Raw genomic sequence first — 19195 nt, forward strand, 5'->3', positions numbered from 1 at the left:
TTAATGAGCAGCAGCTGTTAAACAGTACAGGTCAGCTCTGTGTTGAGCTCTCCAAGGGACAGCAAGGAGGCCCTGTCTTATTAGGAAGACAGGCTGAACACCACAGACACAAAGGAGAAATGTTGTCTATATTCTAGTATCAAAAGGAATGAGCAGGGCTTCCCTGGTGGCACAGTGGTAAAGAATTCACCAACCAATGCAGGGGACACAGGTTCGATCCCTTATCTGGGAAGATTCCACGTGTCATGGGGCAAGTAAGCCCATGCACCACAACTACAGAACCTGCGCTCTGGAGCCCGGGGGCCGCAACTGCTGAAACCCACGTGCCCTCGAGCCCGTGTTCCACAAGAGAAGCCACCGCAATGAGCAAGCACCACAACGAGGTTGCACCACAACTAGAAAGCAGCCCCCGCTCTCTGAAACTAGAGAAAAGTCCAACCACAGCAAAGACCCAGCACAGCCAAAAATAAAGACATTAAATTTTTTTTTTTAATAAAAGATGAATGAGCAGAACTAACATGACCAATGAATTTACCAGTGCTAAGTCAATGCCACCAACAGAAATATAAAAGTCACATGTTGATTTAACATTTTCTAGTAACCATTTTTTGAAGTAAAAAGAAAAAATGCATTTTATTAAACCCAACAGATCCCAAACTTATCATTTTAACATGTCTTCAGTATTTTTTAAAATATTACACTGCTTTGGTTTTTAAAATTGGAATTGAAATAAAATCAAATGAAATTCAGTCCAGTCCCACTGGCCACATTTTCAAAGCTTGGAAGCCACAGGTGGTCCTGTGTTGTACAGGGTTGCTCCAAGCCCCTGAAAAGGAAGCAGAACTTGGGTGATCCTGGACCTGAGGGGGCATCCTGAGGGGCCTAGAATTTGAATTGGTTGAAAGAAGAGAACATTCTGGCCTTGGCATCTTCAGAATCAAGGCAAGAGGACCAGCAGAGAGGCCCACAAACTATACATCTAACCACTTGCAAGTTCTAAATCATGCGAATACGCTGGTAGATATATTTTAGCCTCTGGTGGACAAATATGCTTTCATGATGACCTGAAAGTCAGGTGCAAATCGAGAATTCTGGGTCTGCTAGAAGGGGCGTGTGGTAGTGCTGGAGGTGCAGGAGGAGCCTACCCCTGGCCAGCCAGCATTACTTGGCTCTGTCTCCACCGCAAGGGGCCATGGACCCTGGGGATGGTCTCCCAGCCACACCTCCAAACTCTGTTTCCCCTCCCCAAGACAGTCTCCCTGGGCCCCCCAAGTGTGCAGACCACCCAAAAGTCTGACCTCAGGAGGAGGAGGCCTGAGACCGTCTGGAAGCAGCCTTGGGATCATCTTCCAGGGAATTCCAGGACCCCACTTGGCCCCTCCATTGTAGGGAGGGGTACAGCCAGAACAGAGAGCCCTGTGCCTGGGTCCGCAGGCAGTACTGGGAGAGGATGCCCTGACCGAGGGGAGCTCCTCTCATTCCCTCATTGCTCCGCGTCCCCAGGGAAGGTTCATGCATGCTCAACATCCAGCCCGCACATGCCCCTGAGTTCTCCATGGCTCCAGCCTACATCTGTGCCCAGTACTGCTCCTGAAAGGACTCCAGCTGACAGAGCAGACCCCCTGCTGAACCCAGACGGAACTCACCCTTCACCTTCTCCCTACCGCATGGTCCACTTTATAACCGTGGAGCACTCGAAACCTTTTCTAGATCCCAAGGCTCATCCATGGAAAAGAGTGATGGGGATTCTATTCCAATATACCTGACTGGAAGCTCACAACATCTTGCCTCTAGAAGTTTAAGAGCTTTAATCTTAAATCTGAGCACAAATTCATTCCGATCAAGTCCCCATTGTCTGGCATATCATTCTCCTAAATTCTTTGCTCCCAGTTTTGAAAAATTATAGTTTTTACTGGTAACTGAACATTACTGATGTTCATTACTTCTAAAACAATTCTTTCTTACTCAAATCTCTGTCGTGAGATTTAGTCTCACTGGATGGTTTAGTTGCTAAGTCGTGTCCAACGCTTGCGATCCCATGGTCTGTAGCCTGCCAGGCTCCTCTGTCCATGGGATTTTCCAGGCAAGAATACTGGAGTGGATTGCCATTTCCTTCTCCAGGGGATCTTCCGAACCCAGGGATCAAACGTGAGACACGTGCATGGGCAGGCGGATTCTTTACCGACTGAGCCACGAGGAAAGCCTAGAGATGAGACTAAAATGTTGCACCTTCCATGACTATTTCTTGAAAAATGAGTGTATATTTGTTCAGTGTTTATATTTGACCTAGTGCAGCTCATGCTTTAAAAGAGCTGCCTAAAATTTAACTGCTTGAAATCAAAAGACCTAGATCTGGATCTTTCAGTTCAGTTCAGTCGCTCAGTCGTGTCCGACTCTCTGCGACCCCATGAATCGCAGCACGCCAGGCCTCCCTGTCCATCACCAACTCCTGGAGTTCACTCAGACTCAGTCCATCGAGTCGGTGATGCCATCCAGCCATCTCATCCTCTGTCGTCCCCTTCTCCTCCTGCCCCCAATCCCCCCCAGCATCAGAGTCTTTTCCAATGAGTCAGCTCTTCACATGAGGTGGCCAAAGTACTGGAGTTTCAGCTTTAGCATCATTCCTTCCAAAGAACACCCAGGACTGATCTTTAGAATGGATTGGTTGGATCTCCTTGCAGTCCAAGGGACTCTCAAGAGTCTTCTCCAACACCACAGTTCAAAAGCATCAATTCTTCGGCGCTCAGCTTTCTTCACAGTCCAACTCTCACATCCATACATGACTACTGGAAAAACCATAGCCTTGACTAGATGGACCTTTGTTGGCAAAGTAATGTCTCTGCTTTTCAATATGCTATCTAGGTTGGTCATAACTTTCCTTCCAAGGTGTACAATCACCATCTGCAGTGATTTTGGAGCCCCAAAAAATAAAGTCTGACACTGTTTCCACTATTTCCTCATCTATTTCCCATGAAGTGATGGGACCAGATGCCATGATCTTCGTTTTCTGAATGTTGAGCTTTAAGCCAACTTTTTCACTCTCCTCTTTCACTTTCATCAAGAGGCTTTTGAGTTCCTCTTCACTTTCTGCCTTAAGGGTGGTGTCATCTGCATATCTGAGGTTATTGATATTTCTTCCTACTGATCCTCATTTCAATCAAGGTTGGCCCCTCCTTAAAGTACAACAACAACAGAGTTGCCTTCCAAACTAATGGCAGCTGGTTAACTGTGGCCATTAACTCCTTCATGGCTTCTTCTCCATACTTCTGCCATTCACTAGAGGGATGGGATGGGCAGGGGTTGGGAGGGAGGTCCAAGAGGGAGGGGAGAGATGTATACCTATAGCTGATTCACTTTGTTGTACAGAAGAAACACAATATTGCAAAGCAACCATGCCCAAAATAAAAATAAAATCAGAACCTTTCAGCACTCTATATACAAAAAACACCATAGTATCTAATTAGAACACACAAACCTTTCCAGTCACCACTCATTATCTAGAGAATGCTATTTCTGTTCTCCAGTAGAAGTCAAGTCTTCCCTGTTGCCACCTGCAAAAGGAGAAGACACCTTTCATCCTTTTAACTTCTATACTTCTCTCTCGTCATGAACTTCATTCATTGGTTTGATCCAATCAAGTCACAATGGCCAGCCCCAAGTGTGCACCTTTGTAAATACAGCCCTCTATCATCTAACCCTGGGTAGAATGTCTGTTCTGAGCAAAGGTGAGTCTTCTCCATGCCATCTCCTAAGACGCTGTGGATGTGACCACGTGTCAGATGCATGAGTATGAGTTGGTTCTGCTGCTGACTGGACTGATTCCACTACAGATCCTTAAGTGTGGGAAGATTGCTTGTTTTCACTTTGAGAGTCAGAAGGCAGACCTGCTTTCTTAGGTCTGTTTTTGTACTCAGGCCGAAAAAAATTGACATGAATTAAGGGGAGAAATCCCTCTGGATTCATTAACTAGTTTAGGACATCTTATTTACCATCTCCCATGCGTCAAAAAAGAACAGCAGAGGGGCTGTCCTGAGAAATAGATCATTTCTAAGCACTGTCTGATAGCATAAACCAAACCAGCCTCTCCACAGGGTCTCTTGCCTGAGAAACAGACCTGAAAGCTGCCTTGGTGCTTCTCTCTTCCTGTGTGTGTGTTTTTGCTGTTTTGCTGGCACTCAGCATGACTGTGGGTGTGTTAGCAATTACTGAGGCTCAAACAGGAACAGCCCGGCCTTATCTCCCTGGCTTCCCAATGTCACTAAATGCATTTTATTTTGAGATTCCTGGTGGTGCTTGGCAAAGATAAACAAAATCTTCCATCAGGAAACCTGTGAGCTATTTCCACAGGAAGTTTCAAATCACTAAAGTAAATAGAAACTCTCGACATGATCTCAATGGTGTTACTTCGGCCCTCTTGGGTCCTAACCACAAGGATGAGACTTGGTAAATGGACGCTCGCCGTCTTTTGAGAAATGAGTGGATCGCAACCAGGGCACGAGACTTCGGTCCTGGTATGTGTGTAAAAGTTGATGGCTGATGGTTTACTCCTCATGCTGGGAAAGTGTCCCAAATATAAAAAGATGCTGAATTCAAGGGGCTATTTCTGACACCTTATTGTTATGTTAAAAGGAAAAAAAAAAGGACTGTCAGCTGGTTCTGCCTCTTCTGGCAAATTCTTAGGTTTTTTTTTTGTTTTAAAAGCAGACAAACCCATGGTGCCTCCTCTCTCTCCCTTCATTGACGGCTTCATAAACCACTGCTACCCCCATCCTGGCTCCCAGGTTTCAGATGAATACTTTGGCATTTCTTCAGTCGTGACACTTTATAATAAAGCCAAAGCCCAGAAAAATCAGAAAAACAAGCAAAGTGAGATTTAGGAAAGAGTTGATATGATATCTAATTTTGGACTATTGTCCCCTTAAGGTTTAAAGGTTTCTTTATAGCTTTGTGTGCAAAGGATAATAATAATAATAGCATAACATAGTGCTTTTCATCTTCAAAGTTCTTTGTGAAATGCTGGCGACAATGCTTTGCTCGAGTGCAGATATGCCGCTAGTCACAAGCAATGGAAAGGTTTTGAGAGCAGGCCAGTTCAGGGCCAGGAACCAATGATTTTCTAAAGTTGTCAGGTGAGATGGTCCAAAAGAAGATGAAGGAACTGTCCGTGTAGAAGCCAAATGATGGTCCAGGTTAAGAAAGCTGAGGAGGGAAGCTGTGAGTGTGGCTAGAGGGGACAAGAGGATGGAAATGAAGGTTCGCTGGGAATCGTCGCTGGAGAAAATCCCTTTTAATGATGTAGCCCCTTTAGGAAACTGTATAATGTTGTTTTCTTTAAGTGGATATAGTGTATGTGTATTTGGTTCAAGAATTTTTCTGTTTTTTTTTTACCTACCTTGGCATGCAGGATCTTAGCTCTCCTACTAGGGATCCAGCCCATCCCCCCTGCAGTGGAAGTGCAGAGTCTTAACCACTGGGCCGCCAGTGTGTGTGTTAATTGCTCATTCGTGTCCGACTCTTTGCAACCCCATGGGCTGAAGCTCGTGAGGTTCCTATGTCCGTGGGATTCTCCAGGCAAGAACACTGGAGTGGGTTGCCATTCCCTTCTCCAGGGGATCTTCCCGTCCCAGAGATCGAACACGCGTCTCCTTGTGTTGCAGGCAGTGTGAGCCACTGGGGAGCCAAAGAAGTCCCTTAATATGTTTTTGAGAGCAAGTCTGATTTAGAAACCATCCGCCCCCAACTCTGTGCACTCTGGCAACTTTCCCAAATTACTTGTCTGCATTTTCAGAAGAACTCTTGCTCTTTTATGTTAAGTAGAAGTGGAGTGATGACCAAAGTGAAGTGAAAGTTGCTCAGTTGTGTCCGACTCTTTGCGACCCCATGGACTATACAAGTCCATGGTATTCTCCAGGCCAGAATACTGGAGTGGGTAGCCTTTCCCTTCTCCAGGGGATCTTCCCAATGCAGGGATCAAACCCAGGTCTCCCACATTGCAGGCAGATTCTTTACCAGCTGAGCCATCAGGGAAGCCCAAGAATACTGGAGTGGGTAGCCTATCTCTTCTCCAGCGGATCTTCCCGACCCAGGAATTGAACCGGGGTCTCCTGCATTGCAGGCGGATTCTTTACCAACTGAGCTATCAGGGAAGCCCCTAAGTTAAGTAGAACAATCACCATAAATGGGTACCTGAGCAGGATAGCTGGCTCCCTTTGGCCCCTCGGTACCAGCAAAGAGCAGAGGAATGTTGGGCCAGCCCAGCTAGGGAAGGATGCTGTCAGTTCAAAGTGTAGGATTAAAGTGTTGACTGGAGTCTCCTAGCTCCAGCCTGGGACTTCTGTCTCCTTCACAACTTAGTTAAGTAAATTTGCCTATCAAAGCACCTGTGGTTTCTTTTCTAGCACAAACTCCTCTTAGATCCCTTCTCTATCTTGCCCACTTGCCAGGAGGAGTTCTGTACATGATAGAGCAATGGGTTATCATCCCAAGTTATAAAAAAGCATTCCACTAAGCAATATTTGGTAAATAAACATACCCTCCTAAGAACATCCTATTTTGCATTTCCTGCCTCACTTTGATGGAGCAAATTGAGTTGGTTCCTACCTGCCACATCTGATCAGTTCCCTTAAAAAAAAGAAAAAAACAAGATAAATACCATCCTTGTAATGCTGATGCTGAGACCATTTGTGCAGGGACAGTTCTTAAGATCCTTGACTGTCTTGTGATGAGATACAGTCTTAGGTTGAGACACGGATTTTCTGATGAACTCAAGTCCTTTGTTCTTATTTTCCAGATGTGCCCCATGGATTTCAGGTGAGCTTGGACAAAATGCCCGCGGAAGGAGAGGACCTGAAGCTGTCTTGCACGGTGAGCAAGTTCTTGTACAAAGACATTACCTGGATTTTGCTGCGGACAGTGGACAACCAGACCACGCAACAGAGCATCAGCAAGCAAAAGACGCCTGTCATGAAAGAGCACTCCATGACATTCAACCTCGTCATCAAGAACGCCTCCCTGGAAGACTCAGGCACCTATGCCTGCCGAGCTAGGAACATATACACAGGGGAAGAAATCCTCCAGAAGAAAGAAGTGATCATTAGAGGTGAGCACTGCAACAAAAAGGCTGTTTTCTCTCGGATCTCCAAATTTAAAAAAAGCACAAGGAATGATTGTACCACACAAAATAATGTAAAACATTAAAGGATTCATTACCAAGTAACAGTTGTCTCATATCATCTTGATTTATTGTCACTGTTGCTCATTTTCCGGCTCAGAGGAGAAGCTCCTCCCAAAATGAGTTTGGCGATGATAGGAGTAACAATGAGCCCGCGTGGGGCCCCCAGCTTGGGGCGCCCCGTTTGGGCCAAAGGGGTCCGCTCTCTGGGGCCGACCCAGTGCACGTTTGGATTTGGAGGTTCTGTTGTGTTTTGCTCTTTGCTGTCTTCTCCCGCCTGATAAACGACAACTGGGGACTGACCCTTTCCTTCCACTTTAATGCCCACCCCTTTTTATGTTCATGCTTCCAAGCTGCCAACCTGAATAATTTAAACAGATGCTGGTGTCTACCAAAGATGGACATGGATATCGGTTCACTGGCCAGCCCAGAACTAGGGACACTTGAACTGGAGACTCTGTCGGACCTCTGCCGGATTTTATTTCCTGCTGTTGCCTCTGCTCTTTGATTTGTAAATAGCACCTGGATGATAGCAAGTTATAATGCTTATTTATTTGAAGATGCTTTTTTTTTTATATATGTTAAGCACATTAATTTTAAACTGGAGCGTCTAAGATGGTCCCCAGAGGTGCAAGGTGTTGGGATAATTCAGAGGTCTTAAAGCTTTATCACAGTGTGAATTACAAAAGTCCACTCAGGCCAAGCCCAGTTCTCTCCTGCGATTCCAGTATCTAGTCAACTAGTCCAGTGGGCTCCCTCCTCACTGCCCCTGAGTGGACCACATAGCCATTGACAGCACCTGAACAAAAAGTGGATCACACCTTCGTTTTCAATATTCTTGTTCCTGGTGAAAGAACTTTACCCTGTTCGATGGATGCCATTCAACGGTGTGCCATAATCAATTTATCAAGAAAATAAAGGCTATTGTGACCAGAGGTTTAATGCATTTTCTTAAACGTCAATCTCAAATTTGTCCATCCAAAAAAAAAAAGTCCACTTCCCTCATATGCAAATGTTAATAGGGGTTATTTTTCCCCTGGGGATTAATGGTAAAACTACAGAAGCAGGACTCAAGAGTCATTCTAAAATGTATCCCATTTTCTAATCCAGAGAGATTTGTAATCTCTTATTTACAGCTTGCATTTGAGGGGAAAGTGACTTTTTCACCAATTTCATATGCATTGTTCTGTTGTTTTCATTTATGATTGATCATTGCCTGTGACTTGCCTGAACTACTGGAAAGCAAATTCTAATGACCAAAATAGCCAAGGCTGAGAGCAGCGGTGGCTGGACTGGGTAGTAAGTAGGAGGTGTCAGCATGACAGCTCCTGAGGCTTGGGAACTCACCAGACTGTTTCCTCCTTTAGGTAGCAAGCTCTGTCCCACGGCTAAACTTGTCTTTCACGTGGGAATTGCTTTTGTCAGATGTGAAGGAGTAAACAATAGCTTTTCCCCAGATTGCCACTTTCGTGGAGCCCCAAATGCTTTGAAAACAATTAGCAACCTGGAAGTTGTCAGCCCAAAGGAAAGAATAATCAATTGTATCTGGAAATTTTACCTATGGCTCTTTAGCCTGGCGAATTGTTCATTATAAGTCAGTGTGTTCCTCCAGGAAACAGTGCCTTAGTGCCGTAGGACTTGGGGGAGGGGGGTGCTCAGTTTTTTTTAATAAAGCTGAAAAAGCAAATGAAAAAACATGGTGAATTGGACATGCAGAACCGATCATTTCCCGGGTAGAGGAAGGACATAGTATTTTACAAAGGATGATGTCAAGAATCCCTTAGAGTAATGAATCCTTCCAGAGAGTTTCTAAAAGAAAAAATATGATTGGGTGGGTTTTGACTTTTGTCCATTTGTCTTCTGGGTGTGGCATAAGGGTAGGGGAGGAGAACAAGAAAGAACAAGGAGCCTGCTGTGGAGAATGACTGAGATGGAGTAGAGGGTGTGAGGCTGGTTCCTCAGGCCCCTTTCCAGATGGAGAAGAGAAACCACTTATTTGTGGGACCCAGCAGATCTCTGGGGCACAGATGCTGAGAAGGAAAAGGACCTGGTGGGGTGCTATCTTTGGCTACTGATAACCAGCAGAAATATTCTTTTCATCCTGGTTTTCTCCAAGTGAAGGGATCTTCTCCCTTTCATTAAATTTTGGAAAGCAGCTGTTTCCATCAAATAACTCAGGTTTAAAAATATGGGTGCAGTGTACCTTTTCTCTATTTAAAAATGCCGAAATAGATGACTATAAAGTGGGAATTGACTAAAAAAAGGAGAGAGAGATTCCTTGGTTGATTTAGGCCATTTAGAAACTTGCCAAAAATGAGACTTTGCACCTAGGAGAAATTTTTTTTTTTCAAACATGGGTACAGAGGAAAAAATCCTCATACTGTATGTTTCAGACACGTTGATGTGAACTCTGTATTTAGCTGAGAGTCCTCTGCTCATACTTCCGTCTTCGTGCTACTTCTTGTCTGATGTTCGTTTGGTTCAGAGAGGGCTTTGGGGAGCTGTGCGTGACGTTTATGTTAAAATGTTCTCTTTCGTATAAACATTGTTTTCAAACACACCTGTCAGGGAAGCCAGATCCTGTCTGTGCTGTTGATGGTTCCAGTTTGTAGCCATGAAAATAATCTGGGTGTGACGGGCCATGTATTCAGGCTTCCTTTTTAGAATAAGACCTATGGGTAATGATGGATTATTTTTTCATATTTAGTGCCTGGGAAATAGTAAATGTGCTGGAGGAAGCCGCTACAAGTATAACCCAGTGATCTGGGTCTGTTCTGGGTTTTAAATGAGATGTGTCATACTTGGCTGTAAAATATGTGAAATAGTAATATGATGCTGTTCTTTATTATCTTGTCATGTTTCACTGATATGTCTGGGGGCCTGATTGTAAAAACGTCAAAATTGTAATGATCGAGCATGTAAAAGTTATCAAAGTGGAAGAGTTTGATACATGGCTGCGTTAAGCTACTTGACAGAGCGGACAGAATGTAAACCCAGAAATATTAAAATGAGTCTGCACGACAGACTAGGAGAACTGCACTAAAACAGGTCAAAGGATGGTTGCTGTTACGAATTTCACACTCTATTTGAAGAGTCGATACATTAGCACTCCTTCAGTTCTTTTTGCCTTCAGATTTCATTTTGTATAAAATGAGAAAAGGCTAATAATCATAAGCTATGGAAATCCAAACTGAATGAGAAATCTGTTTCTTCTAACAGCCAGCCACCCTGCCACGTCATGCTGTGTCAACATGTTATCAGAGTCATTTAGTAACATACTTTTTAACCTGAGGTTTCTCAGCTGCTCTAATGAATGCTCATACAGAGTCTCCCTGTAGGAATAAAATCAGAAAGGAGTGGGGACTCAGCAGAGTTCTGCAGGGACATGGAATCAAAGCCATTCATTGCAAAGTGTCATCTCAGAGCTTTGTGGGTCAGGAAGATCCGCTGGAGAAGGGATAGGCTACCCACTCCAGGATTCTTGGGCTTCTCTGGTGGCTCAGACAGTAAGGAATCTGCCTACAATGCAGGAGGCCTTCAATCCCTGGGTCGGGAAGATCCCCTGGAGGAGGGCATGGCAACCCACTCCAGTATTCTAGCCTGGAGAATTCTGTGGACAGAGGAGCCTGGCGGGCTACAGTCCATGGGGTTGCAGAGAGTCGGACGTGACTGAGCGACTAAGCGCACACACATACACACTGCTTTCACAGTGTTAGTTCAATGAGAGGAGGACATCAGAAATGGGCAGAGTCAGCGCAGAAACCAATCACACAAAATGTGTGAGTCATGCCAGAACTCTTTTGATTTATCTTCCCAGATGGGCAACAAGTGGTGGGGAGGATGGTTTGAGAGAGTGGGAAAGATTATAGGAGCCAATTTTATCCTTCTATCTTGGAAGCTTGACTTACCAATCCAGCACCTGTCCAACTAGAATGTATACTCATCAGCAGGACTGACTCCATTAAAATAGAGACGCTGTACTCACGGGGCCTTGGGGTACTGCTGTTTCTGTGTGGGATTTTAGTGTTATAATGTATTGCCTCCTAATGTATTAAATTCATTTTGTTGTACTATATTGGTTGGCATTTTATTAAATTGTATTGTATCATATTTGTATGTTTTAAGAGAAAGTAATATAAAATACATTATTTGTGCTATTATATAGTACAAAAACTACACATCTGTGCCTCTGTCTCTTGAATTAATCCTTTGGTCGTTTGCATTGGGGAAGGGATTGGAGGAAGGAAACACTCCTAATAAAAAGTTTTCAAAGTTCAAGAAATTCTCCTGTTTGGTCTGCCTACCTTACAGTTTAGGTTACTGACTGCCGAGAGACACAAGCATGCCCTCCCATGTTAGTAAGATGCAAAAATGCACAGTTAGATTAGCTCATCACTATCATGTGAATAAAACACAAAAAATGCAAAATTCAGTTAGCTCATCACTGTAACTCCCTGCATATATGTAAAAATTCACTGCCAGCCATATCCAAAATTATGTCTGTTTCCTTTTTAGTTCCTAAAATATCATGCAAAAATCTGTAAATTTTAGGAAAAAAAAAAAAAAGCTTCTCTCAAAGAAAGGAAGGAAACTAGCTGGACAGGCAAAAACCTTGATACTGAAATCTAAAAATACAGAACTGAGTGCTTGATTTTCCTCTGTGTTCTAACATTTCAGTTTATTGCAGTAACTTACGAGGAAGCGGTAGGCTAACCACAGAGGAAGAATGGAGGGAACAAAATATGAATGAACACTTACAGCTGGGTCTTGCTGCTTTTCCATCTGCAAAGTGTCAATATGCATATATAACGAAAGAATGAGACCTGTGAGTAACAACAATTCCCTTTCTCTATCCACTAGATCAGGAAGCACCCTACCTCCTGCGAAACCTCAGTGACCGCACAGTCGCCATCAGCAGTTCGATGACTCTAGATTGTCATGCCAATGGCGTCCCAGAGCCTCAGATAACCTGGTTTAAAAACAACCACAAAATACAGCAAGAACCTGGTAAGAGACTTTTTTTGTTGAGTTTCCTCTCTCTCGTTAGCCTCTTAAAATCCCTATAGCTTTCTTCCAGGATGTCTAAAGCTGCTGATAGAACTGCAAAAATCCTATTTGAGCTCTGATTCATGGTTAAGCCACTTCCAGGGAAGGATACTGAAATCAGTTCTTATATAGACCATATTACTAAGCCCATAGAAAGTCTTGCAGAGTCTGCTTTAAATCAGGCATTCAGGGGATTGCCTGGTGGTCGAGTGGTTAGGACTCAGCTTTCACTGCCTGGGGGCCTGGGTTTGATCCCTGGTCTGGGAGCTAAGACCCCACAAGCTGCCAAAAACAATAGAAATAAAAAATTGTGCATTCAGAAAATGGTAAGAGCCACTCAGAAAATGTTTCAGTTCATCTGGACAACAGGGAAAAGTGAGAAGTTAGTTCCTCCAGTTTGAGGTAAAGCAGAGCTTTGACTGCCTGGCATAGTTTAAGTTCAGAGTAGATTTATAATCTCCTTAGTTCACTGATACTGATTTCAACGATTTGGTTTAAAAAATATTTAAAATTATATTTTGGAATACTGATAAGAAAAAAAAAAACCCATTTAAACTGATGATCGTTTGTTGATTTTCAACAAAAAAAAAAAAACTAGACTTAAATCCACAAGTATAAACATTATCTGTTGTATGTCTCTTGATTCCTAGTTAAATAAGATTTATAAAGATTTTTTAATGTGGACCATTTTTTTTTTAAGTCTTTATTGAATTTGTTACAGTGTTCCTTCTGTTTCCTTTTTTTTTATGTTTTGGTTTTTTGGCCATGAGTCCTGTGCAATCTTAGCTTTCCAGCCAGGGCTCAAACCAATGCCCTGGCATTGGAAGTAGGGTCTTAACCACTGAACTGCCAGGGAAGTCCCTTAAATAAAATTAAAATGAACTTATTTCTAATTTTGAGTAGGAATTACATTTATAGTAAAGATAAACTTGCCATTTATTTGCAACCTCCCAACAACCTAATTCAAACATTGGCAATGCGGAATCCTCCTTCCATGAGAATCCTCTACTCAAAATGAAATCTGTTTGTGTTTGATGCACAGGAAAAGGTTCTGGTAGAATGTCACCAATTTTAAGGTATCTACAAATATCTTAGAGAGGCCGGACACCAAGCAGGTCCAAAACTGATCACATCCCATGATTCTTCTCCTCTTGTATAGACACCATGTATCCATCATCCACACCAAAGGTGGTCCACCTTCTTCCCCCTCTTCCTCTGATCCATCAGGCTGAGCAGATTGTACAAACTGTGAACTGTCTCTGCTTCCCTCTTGTCAGTCTCCTGGTTCAGGCGTTCACTTGGACGTTTGCAGGCGTCTCCTAACTGGTCTCCCTACCTCTCTTCTCTCTTTGCATCTTTTTTGCCACCCAGTTGCCTAAAATGTCACATCTCTGTTCCAAGTCCTCCACTGGCTCTCCATCGCAAGATCAAGTTCAAGCATCTGACAAGGAAGGCCCTCCACAGTGGTCCCTGCCTGCTCCACACAGCTGTAGGCTCCCCTGCCTTGAACGCTACATTCTAGCAATTGTCACGCTCTTGTAGATCATGGCATGTGTTACGCTGCTTCAAACTCTATGCTTTGTTTGCTCCTGTGTCCCCTCTGCCTGGTGTGTCTTCATGGAAGCCTGACCCATCCCTTCAGATGCAGATTGGGTGTTTTCCCACCAGAAAGCCTTACTCAACACCTGCAAAGAGAAGGCAGGTCCTCCAAGAGTCTTTATTATCCTGGAGTATTTCTGTTCTCTTCCTGAGCCATTTTATAGTCATCAGTTCATGTGAGTCTGTATTACCCACACAGATTGCTACTGACCCCTTCCTGTACTGTATCATGCTGTCTTCCTCTATGTTTATCATCATATCATGCCCTCATCCTGAAGACAGTGTCTTTCATGTTATTTGTATCTTGTCTTTTTTTCCTCCAAACCTGTCGGAGTGGTTGGCAATCCATAAATGTTCCATGAATGAATGAATGGAGTGGTTTTCAACAAATCTCATTCTATCCTTAGTGAGCTCACTTGGTAGCACAAATGCCTAGACTTTGGGTGGTGGGGGGAGAGGCTTCATCATAGAATTTTTAAAGCTAAAGGGACTTTCGGACTGTCTTGAGTTCCATTTGGAGAATAGAAAATGTAGGTGCAAAGAGGCAAAGTGACACACTACTGAGAAGGATAGTTTCACATTTACATTACTATGTGTAAAATTAGATTAACCAGTGGGAATTTGCTGTAAGACGCAGTGAGCTCAAAGCTGGTGCCCTGTGACAACCTGGAGGGGTGGGATGGGCTGGGAGGTGGGAGGGAAGTTTAAGAGGGAAGGGACATACATATACCTATGACTGATACATGTTGATGTAGGGCAGAAACCAACACAATATTGTAAAGCAATTATCCTCCAATTAAAAAGAAATTTAAAAAGAAAAAGGATAGTTTCAGAAAAAATTCATCCCTTGCAGTATTCTAACACAATAAAAGGATGAATGAATATGTGAATAAGGAAGCAACGTCTGTATAGGCTCTCCTTAGACATTCGGAGTTCACATTAGTATTTTATTAAGGATCCAAAGAAGTCCTATACTGAAGAAATCAGGTGGGATTGTGGTTTCAAGTTCTGTGTTCCCCAAAGTGACTTGATCACAAAATATATTCCATATTTTATAAAATGTTATTATGAGATGTTGGATGATTCTTTGAAAGTAGTGAATTTGACTTAAATTCAGTTTTCATACTTTGGATATGGGTTAAAGAATTAGAGTTAAACCAATTTGAAAGCCCACAACCATTCTGGGACTAGAGGAGAGAAAAGAAGTTATTACAAACAGAAAATATTAAGAGGTGTTGAGAGGGTTTGAACCTCCTGGGTCAGAGAATTTGGGAAACTCGCTTATACTTACTCTTTGAGCCTCTCTTTCCTTATGTATAAAATTGAGATAATACCAACCACATAGGAATGTAGTATGGTTTAAATGAGTTAATATAACTTGGTTGACCCACAGTCATGGCTTATACAGAAATTTATACAGAAATTGGCCCATGAGTTGACAGAATTTGTTAAATGATATCAGAGGGTTAATGTCATCTCAAAAGTCAAACAACTTAACAAAAATGTATTCCTCACAACTGTTTCTAATCTTCCGAGGGCCAAAAGAAGCATGTCTATGAGTATAAAGAGTCTTATATAAATTATATGAAATCTTTCCTAAATATCATTCTAATATGCTATTGGGGTGGTGGGTTAGTCACTCAGTCGTGTCTGACTCTTTGTGACCCCATGGACTATAGCCTGCCAGGCTCCTCTGTCCGTGGGACTCTCCAGGCAAGAATACTGGAGTGGGTTGCTATGCCCTCCTCCAAGGGATCTTCCCAACCTGGGGATCGAGCCCACGTTTCCTGCATTATAGATGGTCTCCTGCATTGCAGGCTAATGCTCTGCTGCAGAGCCACCAGGGAAGACCAATATGCTATTATTAGCATTTATTGAGTTCGGCTACACTACGTTGTTGATTTTCTCTCTCTCTTCCTTTTATTCACGCTTTAAAACTACCATAGCTTTTTGCAGAGGAATTTCTTAACTTTTCTGGGGGGGAATCTCTTCTTACATGTATATGGTGTTTGTAAAGTTTCATATGTAAGATTCCCATGTGAGGCAGCAAATTCAACAGCCAGTGCAACACACTCTTATGACTGTGACCCTGTTGTCCATGTGTATAGATAAGTGAAGATCACTGATAACCAGAGTGAACATCCTTGACTCACTGTTTGTTCCAAAGCTGATATCGAAAAACATCAAGATCACAGGCTGAAAAAGACTTGAGAACTAGTCCATCATAGCCTAAGCCTTTGAAAGCTCGACTGGGTTTTAGTAACCTGAGAATAAACTGTACTTCCATTAGACACTTGAGATGCCTCTTTTTATACCAAGCCTGGCAACTCAAAAAGAACTCATATACCGAGAGCATTTCAGTGACTTTGGATCACTGACAGGATCCAGCCCATTATCACTGTTTTTTGTTAAATGACAACTTACTCGATTCCAAAAACAACAGAGTTAAGGCTCTAGACAAGTGGGGATGAAATAACTGGTGAGAGAAATGAGGGGAGGGCAACTTCTTCCCTAAGCATGCAGCCCAGGGAAGTGTGTTTTCAGGGGGCAGGAGGCCCTCTCCCTGGGGTACCCACGGGGCGGGCTTCCCACTGCCAGCTGCACGACCCGGCACAACCACAGGCTTTGCGGGGCCTGGACGGCATGCGCCCAGCCTGCTAACTTCCATCTACCCCCCCGGCCCCCAACAGCCTACCCTGGCTCCCTAACCTAGAAGACGCCCCCGGCCTCTGGCCACCAGGGCCCCCTTTCACATCCAATGGCATACATCATGCTGCTTTCTCTCTGAAGCCCGAGTTTATTCACAACCCACCCCACGTCGTACAGCACGTCACTCAGCTGTTCTCTGGTTTCATGTGTGACTGTTAAAACCTTTGAAGATATGCTATCTTTATAGGCCTTCCTTATCAAAAATAATAATAAAAATGTACTGAGTGCTCACCAGATACCCAAGGAGCTGTTAAGAGTTTACGAAAGTCTCATTTACCCTCCACGGCTGTCGACCAGCATCTGAGGCAGGTGCTGTTATCAGCCACATTTCCAGATCTGTTTTGACTTGACACACTCTTGTTAGGCGCCCGGTCCCCGTTGACGCCCCTCACTAACATTGCTTTGTTTACTCCTCCCACCAGTTCTGTGGGGTTTGCTAAATTATCATGCCTGTTTGATGAACTAAGGGATGAGGAAGCAGAAACATGGGAGAAATGACTAAGTGGTAGGGTTAGTGGGTAGCACACCAAGCGTTAAACCAGAACAGCAACTCTGACACCCAGACCCTGGATACAGATACACCATGTGGAGCTAAGCACTAGTTCCCATCGCTCAGAAGAGAATAGACAGACACTAGTTTCAAATGATCTTGTGGGCATAAGTCAGCACTGAAAACAAGGAAGATTTTCTCATTTCCAACTCTTAACGTTTAGGCTTCCTAAAAACCTCACTGAATTTTTTAAATTTATTTTTAATGTAAAGCATATTAAAACCATTTAAAGCATTTTTTAAAAAGTGGACATGCCATATATAAAATTAAAAATTCTTTTGAACCAAAATCCAGTTACTTTTAAATCTCAGAAGGTCCAAAATTCATTCTGTATCAGCCTTACAGTCTTTTTACTCACGTAATAAAACATCATTAAGGCACTGTTTTGTGTCTGGTGCTGTGCTAAGCTCTGTGAATATAGCGCAGAACAGGAAAATGAAAATCTGAATAAGCACACATCTAACATAACAGTGTGTGTGTTTGAGTGAATACAACTTCTTCAAGCAGCAACCAGCTGTGTCCCTACTCACTGTCATAGGTCATTAGGCACCACAGTTAATGAGTCTAAAAACTGGAATAAGGTAAACTATTAAATGAAACAAGTAAAAATACATCCTTTGTGCTTTTAATTGAAATATTTTCATTTTGATTCCTAATGCTGAGCATACAGCAGGTTCTCAATCATCCATTTTTAGTGGAGTACATAGAATGGAAGAGAGATAAGGAGGAAATAAGAGAAAATACGTGATAAAGATTGGAGAACCTCCGAACTAGACCCAAGTCAGGAAGCAACTGGGAACAACTAGGAGGGATGGTAGGGTACAAAGTGTTGAAAGGAGGTGATTTGAGACATATTTCCTTTGAAGGGACAGGTGACCAAAGAATGGAGCTGCTAAAGTGAGTATAATATAAAGGACCAAACATGAAAGAAAAAGGTCCTAAGACAGGACCAGCGCCAGAACATCACCACGAGGACTCTAGGCTGGAGACACGTTCTCTTTGGCAGCGGCTCTTTTGAGGACCGTTCGATTCTTAGCAGTCTGCAGACAGGGAAGCTCCTTTAAGAAACATTCTTTCTGCTAGGGCTCACCATATTTAGAGTTTGCACCCAGACTTGGAACAATGTTACAAAGTCACCTTGGAGAACTCCTGGTTCCCCCAGAGTGTCCTGGTGACCCCTGCACCCGCCTGCCGATGGGACTGGAAGTTACCCCAGATGATCAGAAAGTCCCCTTTCTAGCTCACACTCTTCCCAGATTCTCCAGCGAGGTTCTAAGATGTTTCATGCTGTGACAGCGAAGTAAGCACAAGAAGAGGGGCTGCTGGCTAGGGGCTTCGGAGTGACACCATTTGCAAAGCAGAGGTGGCAGGAGGCAGGCCCAGCTTAGGGCTACACCAGCGTAAGCAAGAACCACCTCCCAAGTGGGGGCGCAGAGAAAGTGGGGTTCCTGACAAGAGCCATGAACTGCTGAAAAAAGTACACTCTTCTCTAAAAATATTTCAGAGAACAGAAGGTGATAGTGACCTGTGATGCTGTTAGTAAAGCCCAAGATACCATCATCAAAATCTCTAGGACGGCAAGGCATTTTCAGAACATTTTAAGATTAAAGCAGTAGGGTTCAAACCACAAAGAGTTTCAGTTCAGTTCACTCGGTCATGTCCGACTCTTTGTGACCCCATTGACTGCAGCACGCCAGACTTCCCTGTCCATCACCAACTCCCAGAGCTTACTCAATCATGTCCATTGAGTCAGTGATGCCATCCAACTATCTCATCCTCTGTCGCCCCCTTCTCCTCCCACCTTCAATCATTCCCATCATCAGGATCTCTTCAAATGAGTCAGGTGCCAAAATATTGGAGCTTCAGCTTCAGCATCAGTCCTTCCAACGAATATTCAGGATTGATTTCCTTTAGGATGGACTGGTTGGATCTCCTTGCAGTCCAAGGGACTCTCAAGAATCTTCTCCAACACCACAGTTCAAAAGCATCAATTCTTTGGCACTCAGCTGTCACATGACTACTGGAAAAACGATAGCTTTGACTAGATGGACCTTTGTTACTAAGAGTTTAGGGAGAATAAATTCCATCTTGAACGGACAGAGGCTGGAAGAGGAATCACT

At 43.4% G+C, this 19195-nt stretch overlaps 1 protein-coding gene across 1 annotated transcript in view; it reads left to right on the forward strand.

The window, feature by feature from the left end:
- Window positions 1-19195, forward strand: part of FLT1 (fms related receptor tyrosine kinase 1) — a 206570-nt gene that overhangs the window by 111911 nt on the left and 75464 nt on the right. The window contains exons 13-14 of the mRNA XM_068984312.1: window positions 6791-7099; window positions 12032-12178. Of these exons, the coding sequence (XP_068840413.1) occupies window positions 6791-7099; window positions 12032-12178 (456 nt within the window). The remainder of the gene's footprint in view (window positions 1-6790; window positions 7100-12031; window positions 12179-19195) is intronic.

Source organism: Capricornis sumatraensis, chromosome 12 (genome assembly GCF_032405125.1).
Source record: "Capricornis sumatraensis isolate serow.1 chromosome 12, serow.2, whole genome shotgun sequence".
Taxonomy (NCBI): Eukaryota; Metazoa; Chordata; class Mammalia; order Artiodactyla; family Bovidae; genus Capricornis; species Capricornis sumatraensis.